Here is a 16,950-nt window from a genome sequence, read left to right as displayed (position 1 = left end):
AAATCAAGTTTTTTGATTTATGACGTTCTTGAAAGGAGTGAGCGATATATGTATATAAAAATAATGTATAACATTAAAAACTACGATATAAAAAATATCATGCAGACATATCATTATTAAAAATAGCTAACATTTTTTTAAATCAGCTGTCAAATGAATTTATTTTTATTAAAATCTCAACATACTCTAGATGAAGATAGATGAAGAAAAATACAAAAATCATTTTTGAGTAGTGAAGAAATTTTTATATTTTTTGATGGTCAAACATAATGATTGAGGGTTAAACCATATTAGTCAATTTTGTAAGAAAAATAACAATGAAATATTGTTAAAATTTGTAGTAAGTTTTTGGACACATTAAAAATGTTGTCAAAATATAAATTTGTATTTCAAAAGACATCCACTGTATCTTGGAAATTCCCGGAGACTTGATGGTTCCATTCCTCATCTACCATATTCTTCTACATCTATATTAGGGTATTGAAATGTAAATATAACCCCTAAGTGGGGAAACAGAGATTTGTGAACGAGTATTCGGACAGCTAGACGCACCAACGAGTCCATTCGCCAGGAACTACATACGCTCGGATGGCTTGACTCTGGCCAATGTCTGTACCCGACGGATTCTTTAGTTCTTTGGACACGTTGCGCGTGGCAACGAGGATAGCTTGGAATGACTGGTTGTGATCGGTAGCCTGAAGGGGAGGAGAGGGAGAGGAAGATCCCCACACGATGGACTGATCAAGTTAAGACAGCAGAAGGCAGCTCGTTGGTTGGAGCGCTACGTGCAGCGCAGTCAAGGGATAACTGGAGAAGAGTCATTGCTTCCACGATGGTCATAACCCTCAGTAATGAGGAATAAGACGCAGAAGAAGAGAGTTCGGAGAGAGGAGTCAAAATGTTATCAAAATACAAATTCGTATATCTTTCTAATCAAAAGGCACCCACTGTGATTGAGAATTCCCGGAGACTTAACGGCCCATTCCAGACCTACCATATTATTCTATATCCAACATTTTTAGAGTGTCCAAATAATACTAATACTAATAATAAATTAACTGGTCAAATTATAAGCTAAAATAATAAAATGAAAAGATATTTTCTATCGTTTCTCATGTATGTGATTATAATCCAGGATTCGGACCTCACATACAAATGAAACAGTTTCTGCTCAGTAAAAAACTTATTTAATCTCACCAATAGATGTCTGAACACTTGTTCACAAATCACATACATGGGAGAAATGCTAGAAAATATCCTTTACATTTTATTATTTTAGCTTAAAATTTGACCAGTTAATTTACTATTAGAATTTGGACACACTTAAATGTTGTCGAGATAAAAATTTGTATGTCTTTCTAATCAAAAGGCACCCACTGTGTATTGGGAATTCCCGGAGACTTGATGGCCCCATTCCAGAGCTCCGCACAGCCCGTCTTCTCTCCGATGACCACCTTGCCCAGGATCTCCTTGACCCCCATGGAGTTCTTGCAGCCGAGGCTGACGTACACCGAGACGCTGGAGAGGTTGGCCGGAGCTACGGGTATCCGGGTCATGGCGCACTTGGGGTCCCAGCGCGCCGATATGGTCGGCTGGAAGCGGTCGCTCTTCCAATGGGACTCCGTCAACTTGTCGGATATGGAGGCCTTGATGTACAGTGGAGCTGAAATCACAATTGGATTGGCAAATGAGTCAGGTATGAATTTATTTACTTCTCTTTCTAGCCCTTATGTGCATTAATACGATGAGTGTTATCTAGATCATTACTTCATTAAGGCAAGGTGATCACTCCTGCGCTTCAAGGACCAGTCCAGGGTAATATTAAATGAACAATGGAGTGTTTTGCTTTATTATTATTAATTTAACTATTTTTGTTAATTTAATGTAATGTTTATTATTGTTTATGTAATTATTTATTTAAATTATATTTTTTAAATGTAAAGCTGTACAATTCCCGAACAAATAAAATAAATAAATAAATAAAACATTTATTTTCACACCCCCCCCCTTGGGAATCGAATCGCGGACCTCCAGTAAGGTAGCCAAACATGCTAACCATTACACCACGGAGGCAGACATAATACTCATACTTTAGATAACATAGTATTTACGTCTTCGTCTTATTCTTGAAATAGGCCTTGTGGCCTGTTTTTAAGAGGGATAAGCCTCCTGGGACGTCGATTTCCAGCTGTCAATCCATCTTTTTGGTGGTCTGCCCATGCAGTGTGATGTGCTGGAGTCTGGATGGTTCCAATCTCCTTACATATTATAATATTTTTATTTTATTTTATTTATTAACACAAATATCACAATCACAAATATTAAATGAGTTAAAAGTAACAGCAAGAATAAAATATCGCTCACTCCTTTCAAGAATGTCATAAATCAAAAATCGTCAATTTTCAGTTGTGCATGTTTTTAAAATGCCCAGAAAATGTACTATATCCCAGTAAAAGAGCCATATTTTTAAATTAATACTAACCCCCTTTAGGGCAGAAAGTGTTGTTTTTGCATTTTGAAGAAAAGGTATTGTTTTAGTTATTTTTTTAAATATACTTAATATTTTTCAAATGAAGAAAAAACATTCAGGTTTAACCTAAAAAGATCTGTTGCATAGTAAAAAGTTCAATAAGTGGCTTGATATTTATTTTCAATACATTGTATTATATTTTTGAACTTTAAAAACATTCTTCTGAAAAATCAAGTTTTTTGATTTATGACGTTCTTGACAGGAGTGAGCGATATGTATAGCAAAAGTTAAGAGGATTAATAGGCATACTTCATTTAGATACGTAGCTATTCATATATTGATACGTAGTATCAATACATTGATATGTAGCGTCAATATATAAATATCTCGTATGTGAACAAACCCAGCGCTGTAAACGAAAATTTGGACACACTTGTATTGTCGTATCTCATCTTATCAGGGATATGTAACATTTAAAAAAAAAAAAATTATTTTTAATTTTTATATTTTTTTGTTATTATTATTAGGTTATTATTATTATTAATGTTATTATTATCTTCAATTCAATTAAATTTTTTCAATTCAATTTATTCAATAAAAAAATAATATATACATAACAAACAATATTCAAGGCGTATATATTAAAAGTAAAAGTAAGCAAGAAGACTTAAAGGTGTAGAAGAATCCCGCTTTGGAAAACTCCTTCGGACACATGGAACAGATCAATATCCAATGTGATATTGTTCAACATAGCGGTAGCTCTTCCTACAGGCATAACCATCGGCAGGTCGGTCCTGTGTATAGGAATGTGAAACAATCTATGCCGACGCTGTCTTAGGTAACTATCGGGAACATACAGACCAATGCTCCGGATAATTTCAGGATTATCCATCATACCGCGCAACAATCGATAAAAATGCGTAATTAAATACACATTCCTTCTAGTCTCTAAACTATTGTAGCCAAGCATACCCTGGAGAAACTGGGTCGGGTAGAGCCAAGGATAATAGCCGTACTCTCTCATGTAGAGATACCTCAAAAACTAAAACTCAAAATCTTAACTAACTAAACTAACTAACCATCACGCCGCTTCCCCGCAGGGGTAGGCAGAGAGAATAGAACGCCACACCACTCTGTCTTTGCAAACATATTTCGCCTCTTCGACGTTCATGCATCTCCTCATACATATCCGCCGATTATTACGACTCCTAACCTGACCACTTTCAAGTATTTGGCATACCTGATCGTGCCACGTTTTTCTCGGCCTTCCTCTGCTCCTTTTTCCAATTACGTTCGCCTCATAAATTTGTTTTACCGTTCTTTCCTCATTCATTCGTTCTACATGTCCAAACCATCTCAACACACCTTTCTTAATTTTATCGATAATGCTTATCTCAGTTTTGCATTCCTTATTTCACTATTCAAACATCTATCATAAATCGTTTTGTCGCACATTCTTCTAAGAGATCGCTTTACGAGATCTAAGAGATCAATTTACATCTAACATTAATAAATTGTCAATAATAAATACCTTTCTGCTTCTCGTGTTCCTGCATCGTTTGGATATTGCAGCGCATCTTCTGCAGAGTGATCTGAATATAATCGTTGTGTCCATTTTCACTTTTCACGTACAGTAAGCTTATTTCCACTTGGCCTTTTTTGTTCTCTTGCTGTAACAATACAAAGTCATGTTTATATTGGGTGTATTGCATGTTATGTTGGGTTATAATAGTAAGGTGTTATCTTTGATTGGTACTTCTATACGGAGTTGAATCGCGGACCCTCAAGATCAGAACTATGAACCAGTTAGAGGCATTTTCAATGTGGCTACATCGTAAAATGCTACGCATTCTATGGGCCGATATGGTCAGCAAGGTGAATGTGCTCCAAAAATCAAGAGTACGGAGACAGTTGTTGCATCAAGGTCCGGAAGGTGTCTTATCTGAGGCATGTGCTTAGAGGAGAGAAGTTTAAGCTATTGCACTTAAGGGCTGAGATGAGCATTATCGATAAAATTAAGAAATGTGTTTTGAGATAGTCTCTCCGTCCGTCTCCGTAGTGTAATGGTTAGCACGCTCGGCTACCGTTCTGGAGGTCCCGGGTTCGATTCCTAAGGGGGATAAAATAAATATAAGTGATTTATTCACTGTAATATTTATTCAATACTACCATGGACTGGTACCTGAAGCGAAAGCCTGATCACCTTTTCTTCATGTGTAAACGATCAAGATAACACTGCGTTTATATGACACAGTGCCCTATGCATCATTTGGGGTGCGGATAAGGGTTAAAAAAAAAAAAAAAAGGCATGTGGAAAGAATAAGCGAGGAAAGAACTGTAAAACTAATTTACGAGCCGAATGTAGTTGGAAATAGGAGCAGAAGAAGAGAAAAGAAAACATGGCATGATCAACTGTGTCAAATACTTGGGCGTGGTCAGGTCAAGAGTAAAAATAATTGGCTGGTATGTGTGAGGAGATGCGTGAATGTGGGAGAGGCAAAGATTGTTTGCGAAGAAAGATTTGTGTGGCGTTCTGTTCTCTTTTACAAGGCATCAGGTTCGGGCCGCCCAGGACGACCACTGCTGACAATTCGTCGGCAGTTTTCGTCAGAACTTCGAGATGCGGATCTGACTTGGGAGGATGCAAGGGAGCTGGCAGCCGACAGAAAAGCCTGGAGACAGTTTGTGGACTCTCTATGCTCCACCTAAGGAGCGGATATGGTTTAATAATATAATCTGTTTTCAGCCTACCCCAGCGTGAAGCGGAGTGATAGTTAGCTAGTCAGTTTAGTTAGTCTATTGTCTCTGTGGGAAAACTTGTATTTACGCATTTAATATATTCAAGGTTGTCTACAATTTGCCTGTGAATTATACTTATTTTTCTGCTCATTATAATTTTCAAATGTGTCATCTTTATTCAGCACATTTTGACCCTTTTAGTTGATTAGAGTAAAAAGATTTATTTATTTATTTATTATTATTATTTTTTAAAATTTATTTACATTTATTTAAATCACAATTTAAACATATTAAGAGCATTTTTTTTTTGCAGAGACCCACCAAGCCACCTTGTGTGTCTTGTCGGTGGAGTTCTTTTTTAATACATTATTTATTGTTTTTAACGATTTTAACCTAATATAGAGATTTTAACACAAAAAAGAGAAAAAAATTAAGAATATAAACATTTTACAATTTTCATAAAATTAACTCTTGATCATCTACCCATTCCTTTATTTTGCCTTTGTTCCATATTTTATTTTGACCTCTAACATCCGTCGGCAAAAAATTAAAAATGTTCGGAACGATACAACATTTAATTTTTAATTTAAGTTTTACTTAGTAAATCCCACTAATAGTGGTATTTACTACGTAAAACTTAAATGAAAAATGGACAGATTTTATCACAAAGTGACTGCCGAATCAATTAATGAAAAGATAACATTTTGTCTGTATAATTTTATTAAAATTATTAAATATATAATATATAATAAATATATTATATATTTAATATAAATATTAAATATATAACAGTTAAATCAGTCTGATGATAGTAACAACAAAACCAGGTCACCGATCAAATAAAATTTAGGTAGATAGGTAATAATTAAAAACTATATGTCTGTGAATATGGTTGTACATACCACAGCGTCAGAGCCAGCAATACCGCTGGTCAACTGCTCCACTGGTCTCCAGATGTCAGGAGTCCCCGTGAGGTCATACTTCAGGTCAAGATGGAACATCTTCACGTCGAAGTTCCAAGTAGCCGCTCCGACAGTCCTGCGCTTGTCCAAGGGCCTCTGAGCGTCCTGCCCCTTGCTTTTCGTCCTGAAGGTCTCCGCGAACGCGCGCTCCAGCCGCGCGACCCGCGACTCCGGCGGTGGCGGCGCGGCGGCCGGCTCGGGGACCTTCTTCTTCTTCTTCTTGTCCTCTTTCTTGGGTGGCGCGGTGTCGAGGACCGCGTAGATGGTCAGCGATATGAAGTGGCCGGAGAGCTGGGCCGTGAGGTTGCTGTCGCCGGCTCTCTTGGACTTGGTCTTGTTGCCCAGCTCGAACTTGAATTCCTCATTCCACACCGGCCAGGAAGTCTCCTGGAGCTGTGTCTCGAATTTGGCATCTCCAGGAAATAATTTCACCTGAAATTACAAAAAAATATAGAAATAACGGCAAAACGAATTTATAAGGAAAATATGGTTGGTAATTTCAGTAGACTAAGATCGAGAAATACATGTCGCTCACTCCTTTCAAGAACGTCATAAATCAAAAAACTTGATTTTTCAGGAGAATGTTTTTAAAGTTTAAAAATATAATACAAAGTATTAAAAATAAATATCAAGCCACTTATTGAACTTTTTACTGTGTAACAGATGTTTTTAGGTAAATCTGAAGGTTTTTTCTCCATTTGAAAAATATTTAGTAAATTTAAAAAAATAATTAAACAATACCTTTTCTTCAAAATGCAAAAACAATACTTTCTGCCTTATAGCGGGTAAATATTAAGTTAAAAATATGCCTCTTTTGCTAAGATATAGTACATTTTCTGGGCATTGCGAAAACATGCACAACTGAAAATTGACAAATTTTTATTTATGACGTTCTTGAAAGGAGTGAGCGATGTCATAATTAAGTTTTTCAAATACTCATGTCATAAGTCAAAAGATAACATTTTGACTGTATAATTTTATTCAAAATATATAATAGTTAAACCAGTCTGATGATGGCAGTAACCACGAGACCAGGTCACCGATCAAATAAATTTATATTTTGAGAGTGTCCAAATAACTGGTCAAATTATAAGCTAAAATAATAAAAATGAAAATGATATTTTCTGGCGTTTCTCATGTATTCCAGGATTTGAATCTCACATACAAATTAAAGAGTTTCTGCTCAATAAAAAAGCTTCACCAATAGATGTCTCTAGTGAAGTTGAAGATGTCTCTCAAGAAGAACGTTTCGAAATTGGTTCATATATATAGAACTTCCAAGAATTTGAGAAGTGTGGTTGTCAATACTGGGTAGAATTGGTGAATGTTACACATGTGTAAAGTGATCACTTAAACCAGCCTATGACGGTCGTCAGCCCCGTAAATTCCCAGACTTCAATATTCTTCTTCATCTTTGATGAGATGTCAAAAAATAATAGATAAAATTAAAGTGGAAAAAACTATAGGGCTATTGTTTTATTATTACCTGTATATGTATATAAAGGTGATGATATTTGATAATTAATATCTAGCGTCATTTTCATATCTGACAAGAGTCTACGAGATAGAATAATGAACACCAGGATAAGGGAAATATGCGAGATCGAAGATGTTGTTAGGTGGGGAAGGCAACGAAGGAGACAATGGTATGCGGTATGTGAGGAGAATGGAACCATCTAGACTCCCCCACATTGCACTCTACGGCCAACCCCAAGGTAGACACCAAAGAGATGGATTGGAAGCTGAGAATCGACATTGCAGGAGGCTAATTCCTCATGAAAACGGGCCACAAGGCCTACACCAAGCACAAGCAAAAGAAGAAAAAAACGTTAATAAATGATATGTGCAGTGTAGAGGCAATGGGAGGGATGGTGGAATTCTACCATATGTGGTAACACGTGTTACCTATAAACCGAGCGTTACTGTAGTACAGGGGTCGGCAACCTCTTGGACCAAAAGAGCCAAACGCGAGTAGCAAAATGGTTTGGAAATTTTTGGGGAACCAATTTTTAATTCAAAATAATTTAATTGAATTTATTTAATGCTCAAAGAAAGTATTTTCAAGGTAACAGATTTTTAATTTAGAGATACTTATTATTATTTATTTTATCATTATATTAAAACATCTATCATAGATATTTAAATCAGTGCAAAAAAAGATTTTAATAACCCCTTATTTTATTAAATAATTAGTTATATATATATATAATTAGTATCTGTCTTCAACACATTGAACGATTTATGTACTGTAGAACAGGGCTACTTGAACTTTGATGTGTTACTTGTGCCCAGTACGAAAAAAATATTTAGATCGATCGAAGTATCGTGGCAATAAGTGTCACCTGTCAGGGAAACAATGAATCATGTCGATATGTTCATTATTGTAGACCAAATACAGTTTTTTTTTGTATTGGGCTCAAGTAACACATCAAAGTTCAAGTAGCCCCGTTCTACGGTACATATTTTATTATGCATATAATTTATATTTGAAGCACTAACTTTGTGATTTTCCATTAAAATGTAACTTTATTTTTTATAGTGATTTTAAACATTCTAATTATTTTACTATGCAATTTCATTTCATATTAATATAGAAGACAGAACAAAACTTAAGTACATAAAGTACAAGTCCGCTTCCGTAGTGAAATGGTCAGCAAGCTCAGCTACCGTACTGGAGGTCCTGGGTTCGATTCCCAGGGGGGGTTCAAATAAATACAAGTCATTTTTTCACTCCAATATTTATTCAATACTACCCTGGACTGGTACGTAAAGCGGAGGGCTGATCACCCTTCCTCCATGTGTTGACGATCAAGATAACACTGCGTTTATATGATGCAGTGCCCTATGCACCATCAGGTGCGGATGAGGGTTTGATTTGACGTATTTTAAAGTACTAATGTCTTTTATGCTGCAGAATACAGAAAGTCGATATTTATACCGTGGTATGTCCCAATTTTAACATAATTTGTCCTGGACTTGAACTTTGATCTTTCCCTTTTCTCCTGCCCTTCTTCCAGGTATTAACGTTTAACGACATATCGCTCACTCCTTTCAAGAACGTCATAAATCAAAAATCGTCAATTCTCAGTTGTGCATGTTTTCGGAATGCCCAGAAAATGTACTATATCCCAGCAAAAGCGGTATATTTTTAACTTAATATTTACCCGCTACAGGGCAAAAAGTGTTGTTTTTTTGCATTTATAAGAAAATGTATTGTTTAACTATTTTTTAAATAAACTAAATATTTTTCAAACGAGAAAAAACCTTCAGGTTTTACTTAAAAATATCTGTTGCACAGTTAAAAGTTCAGTATGTGGCTTGATATTTATTTTTAATACATTGTATTATATTTTTAAACTTTAAAAACGTTCTACTGAAAAATCAAGTTTTTTGATTTATGACGTTCTTGAAAGGAGTGAGCGATATGTGAAATTTTGTAAATGGGGTGTTACAATTACCAGTTTTCTTGTAACTCATTATTTTAATTGTATTTATGTAACTGTTCTGTTAAATTTTTAAATAAATAAATAAAGAATAAATCAAAAAATTATAATCAGATTTTTTACAAACATTTTTATTTTAAATTTGACCAACAAAGAGCCACACATATTGATTAAAGAGTCACATGTGGCTCGCGAGTCACACGTTGCCAATCCCTGCTTTAGTATATTGTCCTTGACACAGTGTGACTGGCGAGCATTACATCACACGCCTTGATTATATACCCATTACATAGCTACCTGACAGTACCTTATATGTTTGGCTTGAAGCTACACTGTACACAGCTTAACTCATTGAAGCCCAATTAAATTCATGTTTTTTTTAAGCCTTCACGCGTTTATGAGTGATTTCAGCTCTTTACAAACAAACGATATAAATATATTATTACATTATTTATTGTTATTACAATGAATATTCCATTTTTTATACCATACCCTTACCCTTTTTACTCCCTTCTTCACACAAACTCCCAATCTTCATTCCGTTTTTTTCTTCTTTTTTTATCTCTTAATGTTTTAATAGTAATTATAACATAAATGTGGAATTGTTTAATTGGCACGATCAGGTATGCCAAATACTTGAAAGTGGTCAGGTTAGGAGTCGTAACAATCGGCGGGTATGTATGAGGAGATGCATGAATGTGGAAGAGGCGAAGAATGTTTGCATGGACAGAGTGGTGTGGCGTTCTATTCTCTCTGCCTACACCTGCGGGGAAGCGGCGTGATGGTTAGTTTTTTGTTTAATTGGCTTTATTATTATTAATGTAAATATTTTTGTTTATGTAATGTAATGTTTATTATGGTTAATGAACTATTTTTTATTATATATTTTTAAATGTAAAGCTGTAAAATTCCCAAACAAATAAAATAAAATGAATAAATAAATAAATAAGAGGAAATATAGATAAAAGTAACAAAAAAACAACAATAATAATATTTCTTCTTCCTTCTAACCCTTCCGAACCCAATGGTGCATAGGGCACTGCATCGTATTGATGCAGTGTTATCTTGATCGTTACTAACATGAAGGAAAGGTGATCACTCCTGCGCTCCAGGGACCAGTCCAGGGTCATGTTAAATAAATTTAAGAGTGTAAAATCACAAATATTTATTTTCACCCACCTCTAGGATTCGAACCCGGGACCTCCAGCACGTTAGCTAAACACGCCAACCATTACACCATGGAGGCAGACAATAATTATTAACTGACAATAAAGAAAATATAGAGTAAACTATTCCATCTACATTAATTAAATCACATTAAATAAATTCATATTTTTCTCCGTCTTAATCCTCATTGCTGAGGGTTGTGACCCTTGCAGAAGCAATGACTCTTCTCCAGTTATCCCTTGACTGCGCTGCACGTAGCGCTCCAACCACTGAGGTGCCTGCTGCTGCCTTAATTTGATCGGTCCATCGTGTGTGGGGATCTTCCTCTCCCTCTCTTTCCCTCCAGGCTACCGATCACAACTAATCGTTCCAGGCTATCCTCGTTGCCACGCGCAACGTGTCCAAAGAACTGGAGAATCCGTCGGGTACAGATATTGGCCAGAGTCAAGCCATCCAAGCGTAGTTCCTGGCGAATGGACTCATTGGTGCGTCTAGCTGTCCATATTATATTAGTTTAGTATAAAAAATGAGAAAAACTTTAAATTATATTACTTTTCCATTAATTTATTTAAAAGTCACTAAGTGGACACGTTTAAATTTTTTTAAATTAAAATTTTACTTGGTAAATACCACTATTTCTAAAAATCTATTGTGACACGTGTTTCGATGTATTCAGCATGATTTTTATCCAACATTATATATAAACCTAAATAAATATGAAAGTATGCATATTAATGTTTATATTTCATGGATTTAACTTCAGTTTATTTTAGTATATTTCAGTTATTTTAAAAAATCCGGGATTCAAAGGGTTATTTGTATAAGTACCTCAGCGCCTCAAATCGCAATTTAAAACACACCTAAAAATTACACATATAGAGTATAACTGATTGAAATTTGTGTATACACACACACACACACACACACACACACACACATATATATATTATATATTTTTAAAATAAATATTATATGTATTATATTACTAGCGGACCCGACAGACTTCGTCCTGTCAAAAAGATTTGTAATGTGGCAGTTTTTTGTTCCTACGTATTTTATAGTCGGGGCAAAAAATTCTCCTGAACAGAACCGTCACCCTGGTGATAGGGCGTTGTGAATAAAAAATAATTAAATAAAACATATTATATAAGGATTTAAAAGTAATCGCTTTATTGTTAATCATGTGAATCATAATTATTAACAAAAAATAGTTTTATTATTAACAAAAAATAGTTTTATTATCATTGTAGTGCTTTATGATATACAATGTTTTTTGTTTGATTACCTGGCGCATAGACAAACAAATCTGATGGTTTTCCAACACGGGAACAGGCAACATACATATTATATGTATTTAAAAGTAAGTAAATAATTTCGAGAATAGAATGCCACACTACTCTCTCTTCTAACTTAAATCTTCTCATACATACCCGCCGATTATTACGACTTCTGCCCAGACCACTTTCAACCACTTGAAATACTTGATCATGCCAAGTTTTCCCTCGGTCTTCCTCTGCTCCTATTTACAACTGCATTCGCCTCACAAATCTGTATAACAGTTCTTTCTTCACTCATTCCTTCCACATATCAAAAGCATCTAAACGCACCTTTCTTAGTTTTATCGATAATGCTCATCTCAGCCTTGTATACCTTCCTTATTTCGCCATTTCAACATCTATCATACACTAAAATAAACGCATAAAAATATGCAAAAAAAAATATTGCAATACATTACGGAGTATGTTAATGAAAATTCCGAAGATAACAAAAGAATGCGGAGCCTTGTAAAATAAGCGAGATCTATTTGTATGTATACGGTATACATAACCATTTAGAATATGAATATTGTTATTCATGACAATATATGTATTCTAGACCATGTGCCTGACATATCGCTCACTCCTTTCAACAACGTCAAATATCAAAAAACTTGATTTTTCAGGAGATCGTTTTTAAATTTAAAAAATAGAATAAAATGTATTAAAAATAAATACTAAGCCACTTATTGAACTTTTTACTGTGCAACATATCTTTTTAGGTAAAACCTGAACGTTTTTTTCTACATTTGAAAAATATTTAGTTTATTTAAAAAAATAGTTAAACAATACCTTTTCTTCAAAAACAACACTTTTTGCCCTGTAGTACAGGACTGGGTACAATTTCCAAGAATATCATACAGTACAGTCGTGTAATATATTTATGTACATACTTTAAATTAGTTACAATATTTAAAAAATGTCTTACAGAAAAAAAACCTATACAGGTAGTTCAAAAACCATGAATAATCCTACGTCGTAAAACATCTTTTATGAAATACTACTGAAAAACAAAATTTTCGTTTATTTGAAATATTCTTGATTTTTTTTTGTTGTCTGAATTTCTGTACAACGCCAATATATAACGCAAGTAACCATCACGCCGCTTCTCCGCAGGGGTAGGCAGAGAACGAAACGCCACACCAATCTGTCTTTGCAAATAATCATCGCCTCTCCCACATTCATGTATCTCCTCATACATACCCGCCGATTATTCTGACTCATGACCTGAGTAATTTCAAGTATTAGAAATACTTGATCATGCCAATTTTCTTCTATCTTCTTCTGCTCCTACCAACCACAATTGCCTCATAAATTTGTTTCACTTTTCTTTCTTCACTTATTCAATTCACATACCCAAACCATCTCAACACACCTTTCTTAATGTTATCGATAATGCTTATCTCAGCCTTGCATTCATTCCTTTTATCACAATTCGAACATCTATCATAACAATACATAATTTATATAAAATAATCTGCACCCCAATGGTGCATAGGGCACTGCGTCATACAAACGCAGTGTTATCTTGATCATTTACTTATGAAGGAAAGGTGATCAGCCCTCCGCTTCAGGTACTAGTCCAGGGTAATATTGAATAAATATGACAGTGAAAAAATCACTTACATTTATTTTACCCCCCTTGGGAATCGAACCCGGGACCTCCAGAACGGTAGCCGAGCGTGCAGACCATTACACTACGGAGGCGGACCAATAATTTATAGGGCCTTACTATTTTATATCGTCATAAAATATATCTATTGTACATTCCAAACACACTGTTTCCCTTCACACATAAATTATTAATAAGTATGTGAACGAATACAAATGTTCGGGAAGTTTTATTGATTTATTTGAAACTCATGAATGCATTATAATAATAATAAAAAATAGATGTTTAAATTGGTGATTCAGAAAAATATAAAAATTTTTATTCTGTAATAATAACGTCATTCTGAAACCTCTGAAAATAATTGTTAGGTGTTATGTTTAATCAGGGCTTTTTTTTATCAAAAAAGGTCCTGGAACTCACTTCATGCCAAGCTTTATACTAAAATATATATTCAAATATCATTGAAATATTTATTACAATACCATATTTTATCATTTTGACGATATATATTTGTAAATATAGATTGCCATTACGTCAGCACAAACATTGTTTCCTCTAATTGATTTTGAAAATTTAAAAGACAATAATTATCTGTGAAAAAAGGTGCCGGAACGCCGTTCTACCAAAGACAACAAAGTTCTTTTGCTTGGATGTGGCAACTCTCGACTACGGAAGACTAGATTTATTTTCGACTGTGTTGCATTTTTTTTCAAATGTGGGGTCTAGACTACGAGTGACTAGAATTTTTTTTTACTGTTCTATTTTTCTTTTTGAATATAGGTTCTCGTCACAGACCCTATTATAACTGTTTGTATTAGGTTTTCCTGGTTCCAAGAAGCAATCAAATCCTAGCAACCTCACAAGAGATCTCAATTATGTACCTAAGTAACTTCATTGCTAACTTAGAATCATTGAACTGTTTAAATTAATGCCTTAAGCGAGTGATTCTGCCTAGAATTTCACTCATGAATTATCAGAATTTTTTTTTTCATTCAAACCCTTATCCGCACCCCAATGGTGCATAGGGCACTGCATTATATAAACGCAGTGTTATCTTGATCGTTAACACACGAAGGAAAGGTGATCAGCCCTCCGCTTCAGGTACCAGTCCAGGATAATATTGAATAAATATTAGAATGAAAAAATCACGTATATTTATGTGACCCCCCCTGGGAATTGAACTCGGGACCTCCAGAACGGTAGCCGAGCGTGCTGGCCATTACACTACGGAGGCGGACAAATCAGAAACTACAGTAACTTTAAACATAAAGAGTAAATCCACTCTCGAGTGGGTATAGGCTTAAAAACTTATAAAGCTGAAGCTTAAGTAGGGTCATGATAAGGGGGTCGCATAAGCTGTAGCTATATTTCAGTGTCACTTGGATGTTAGGTAATTCAAAAGTATAATCTACATTAAAAAAAAACCTAAGTCAAAAATTACTTTAAAAAAAAGATAGTTATAGTGAGTTAGAGCAGTGTTTCTCAAAGTGTGGGCTGCGGCACACTGGTGTACCGTGGTGATAAGTTGGCGTGCTGCGGAAAAAAGTCTAGTTTTGTGATGATAACACACCTAGAAAAAGCTGAAAACTATGCAACAGAGGCGCTTCGTTGCGCGAAGAGCGTGCGAATTGGGAACTTCGACTCTGACTACTATGAAATAAAAAAAGAAAACTCCTGAGGACAATCAACGAAGAGGTGAGAGCAGCCTTATCAAGAATTGCTCCAAATTTTTATCACCTAAATTTTTTAATAATTTTTTTGGTTAAGTAGGCTCACAATTCGCATCAAACATCATATATTATTCATGTTTTCAGATTAAATTATTTTATTAATAAATAAATTTTCAATAAAATTAGTTTTTTTCTTTCTAAAATTTTTGATTTGGTAGGTGTACCTTGAAAAAAAATGCGGTACACTGAGTTAGTGGATGGTCGGATCAACGGGAGTGGCGGACGAGCCGATGGCGGACTAGGGGATTTGTAAGGAGCAGCAAGAAACACCTCGTAAATTACAAAACAAGAAATCAAATTCCGTCAATTAAACTCACCTTGACGAGGTAACCTTTGGCACTAGTCAGTCCAAATAATGACGGCAAATGCCTAGCACCGATCACAGTGACATACAAACACTTTGTGACAGAATTATGCACCAGTTTAAATCCAATTTCTGGTTCTACACTACCGCTGCCCGCAAGTCTATCAGTTCGATTGGGAGTAAGAAGACTCTTAACTCTTGAGAGAGAGAAGGCCATTTTATAATAATACCAGGTTATAACTGATCAAAAACTAGCCCAAATGTTGCGGCAGGCTTGATACGCATTAATAGAACGAACTGCCACTTTAGAGTTACACCCATTCCGCGCCAGAAACCAAAAGATAAATAAATACCACAAGTGGTTGACATTGACAGCAAAAAGGGTGTTCATAAATGTACTCCGATACGATCGTTCTCGATTATGGACGAGACTTATAAAAGTACTTACTTAGATTTTAGCGTTTCTAAAATGGGGCAAATTGTATATAAATATGTTTATTACATAATCATAATAAAAATACGAACGTTTTATTGTAAATGCTTTAAAATATTATGAAATCAAAATTTTCGAGGTGAAAACTTCAGTATTTGACATACTTGATCATGCCAAGTGACATTTTACTGTTTCCAGAAAAAAAGTGCAAATAAGTTATTAATGTTGTGAAAATAAATAAATATACGTTTTCGTAGGTAGGTACGGGGTATCTCACTGAATAATACGTTACAAGTATTATCACGCTAACAGCTAATTCTGGTTCAAATAATCCGTACATACTTCAAATTGTGTTTAAAATTTGACCAACAGATGGCATTATCATTCGCTTTGTTATTTGATTCGCTGTGTTTTCATAAAATTTTATTTTTATTTTTTATTTTTGATCAATGTACAATATTATTTGTTGATCATTTGTTGAGCAAAACGTACATTTATTTTCTGCCCTTTTAATCATAAAGAATTAATAGATTGACACATATTTGCATGTGTTTAGTGTTTTTCGCTTTTAACCCTTAAATGCATAAAATTATGCAGCAACAATTTCACATCAGTTGAAACACCTTTAGTCGCCTGGAATTGTTATTATAATTCACACTGTTGCATATTCATCACACACCTAGGTGTTAGAATAATGTCAGCCTTGTATAACTAGATGGCGCTGTGAGTACTTTCTTGACATTTAGTTATTGTTGTCAGAGATTTTTAGAATAA

The 16,950-nt window shown here is 34.7% G+C and overlaps 1 protein-coding gene across 1 annotated transcript; it reads right to left on the bottom strand.

The window, feature by feature from the left end:
* Positions 1–222: 222 nt before the first annotated feature.
* LOC148312939 (uncharacterized) lies at positions 223–16,075 on the bottom strand. Its single transcript, XM_088270698.1, has 4 exons — positions 15,757–16,075; positions 6,112–6,603; positions 4,002–4,140; positions 223–1,663 (listed from the first exon to the last, which is right to left on the bottom strand). Exons 1-4 carry the CDS (start codon positions 15,958–15,960, stop codon positions 1,359–1,361), a joined length of 1,140 nt encoding a protein of 379 aa, XP_088126824.1. The 5' UTR covers positions 15,961–16,075; the 3' UTR covers positions 223–1,358.
* Between the last annotated feature and the right edge of the window lie 875 nt (positions 16,076–16,950).

Source organism: Brachycentrus maculatus, unplaced genomic scaffold (assembly GCF_059751285.1).
Source record: "Brachycentrus maculatus isolate JH-2025_06_01 unplaced genomic scaffold, ASM5975128v1 h1tg000028l, whole genome shotgun sequence".
NCBI classification, from domain to species: domain Eukaryota; kingdom Metazoa; phylum Arthropoda; class Insecta; order Trichoptera; family Brachycentridae; genus Brachycentrus; species Brachycentrus maculatus.
The sequence above is the reverse complement of the archived record's forward strand: the minus strand, read 5'-3'. Positions and strand labels throughout refer to the sequence as shown.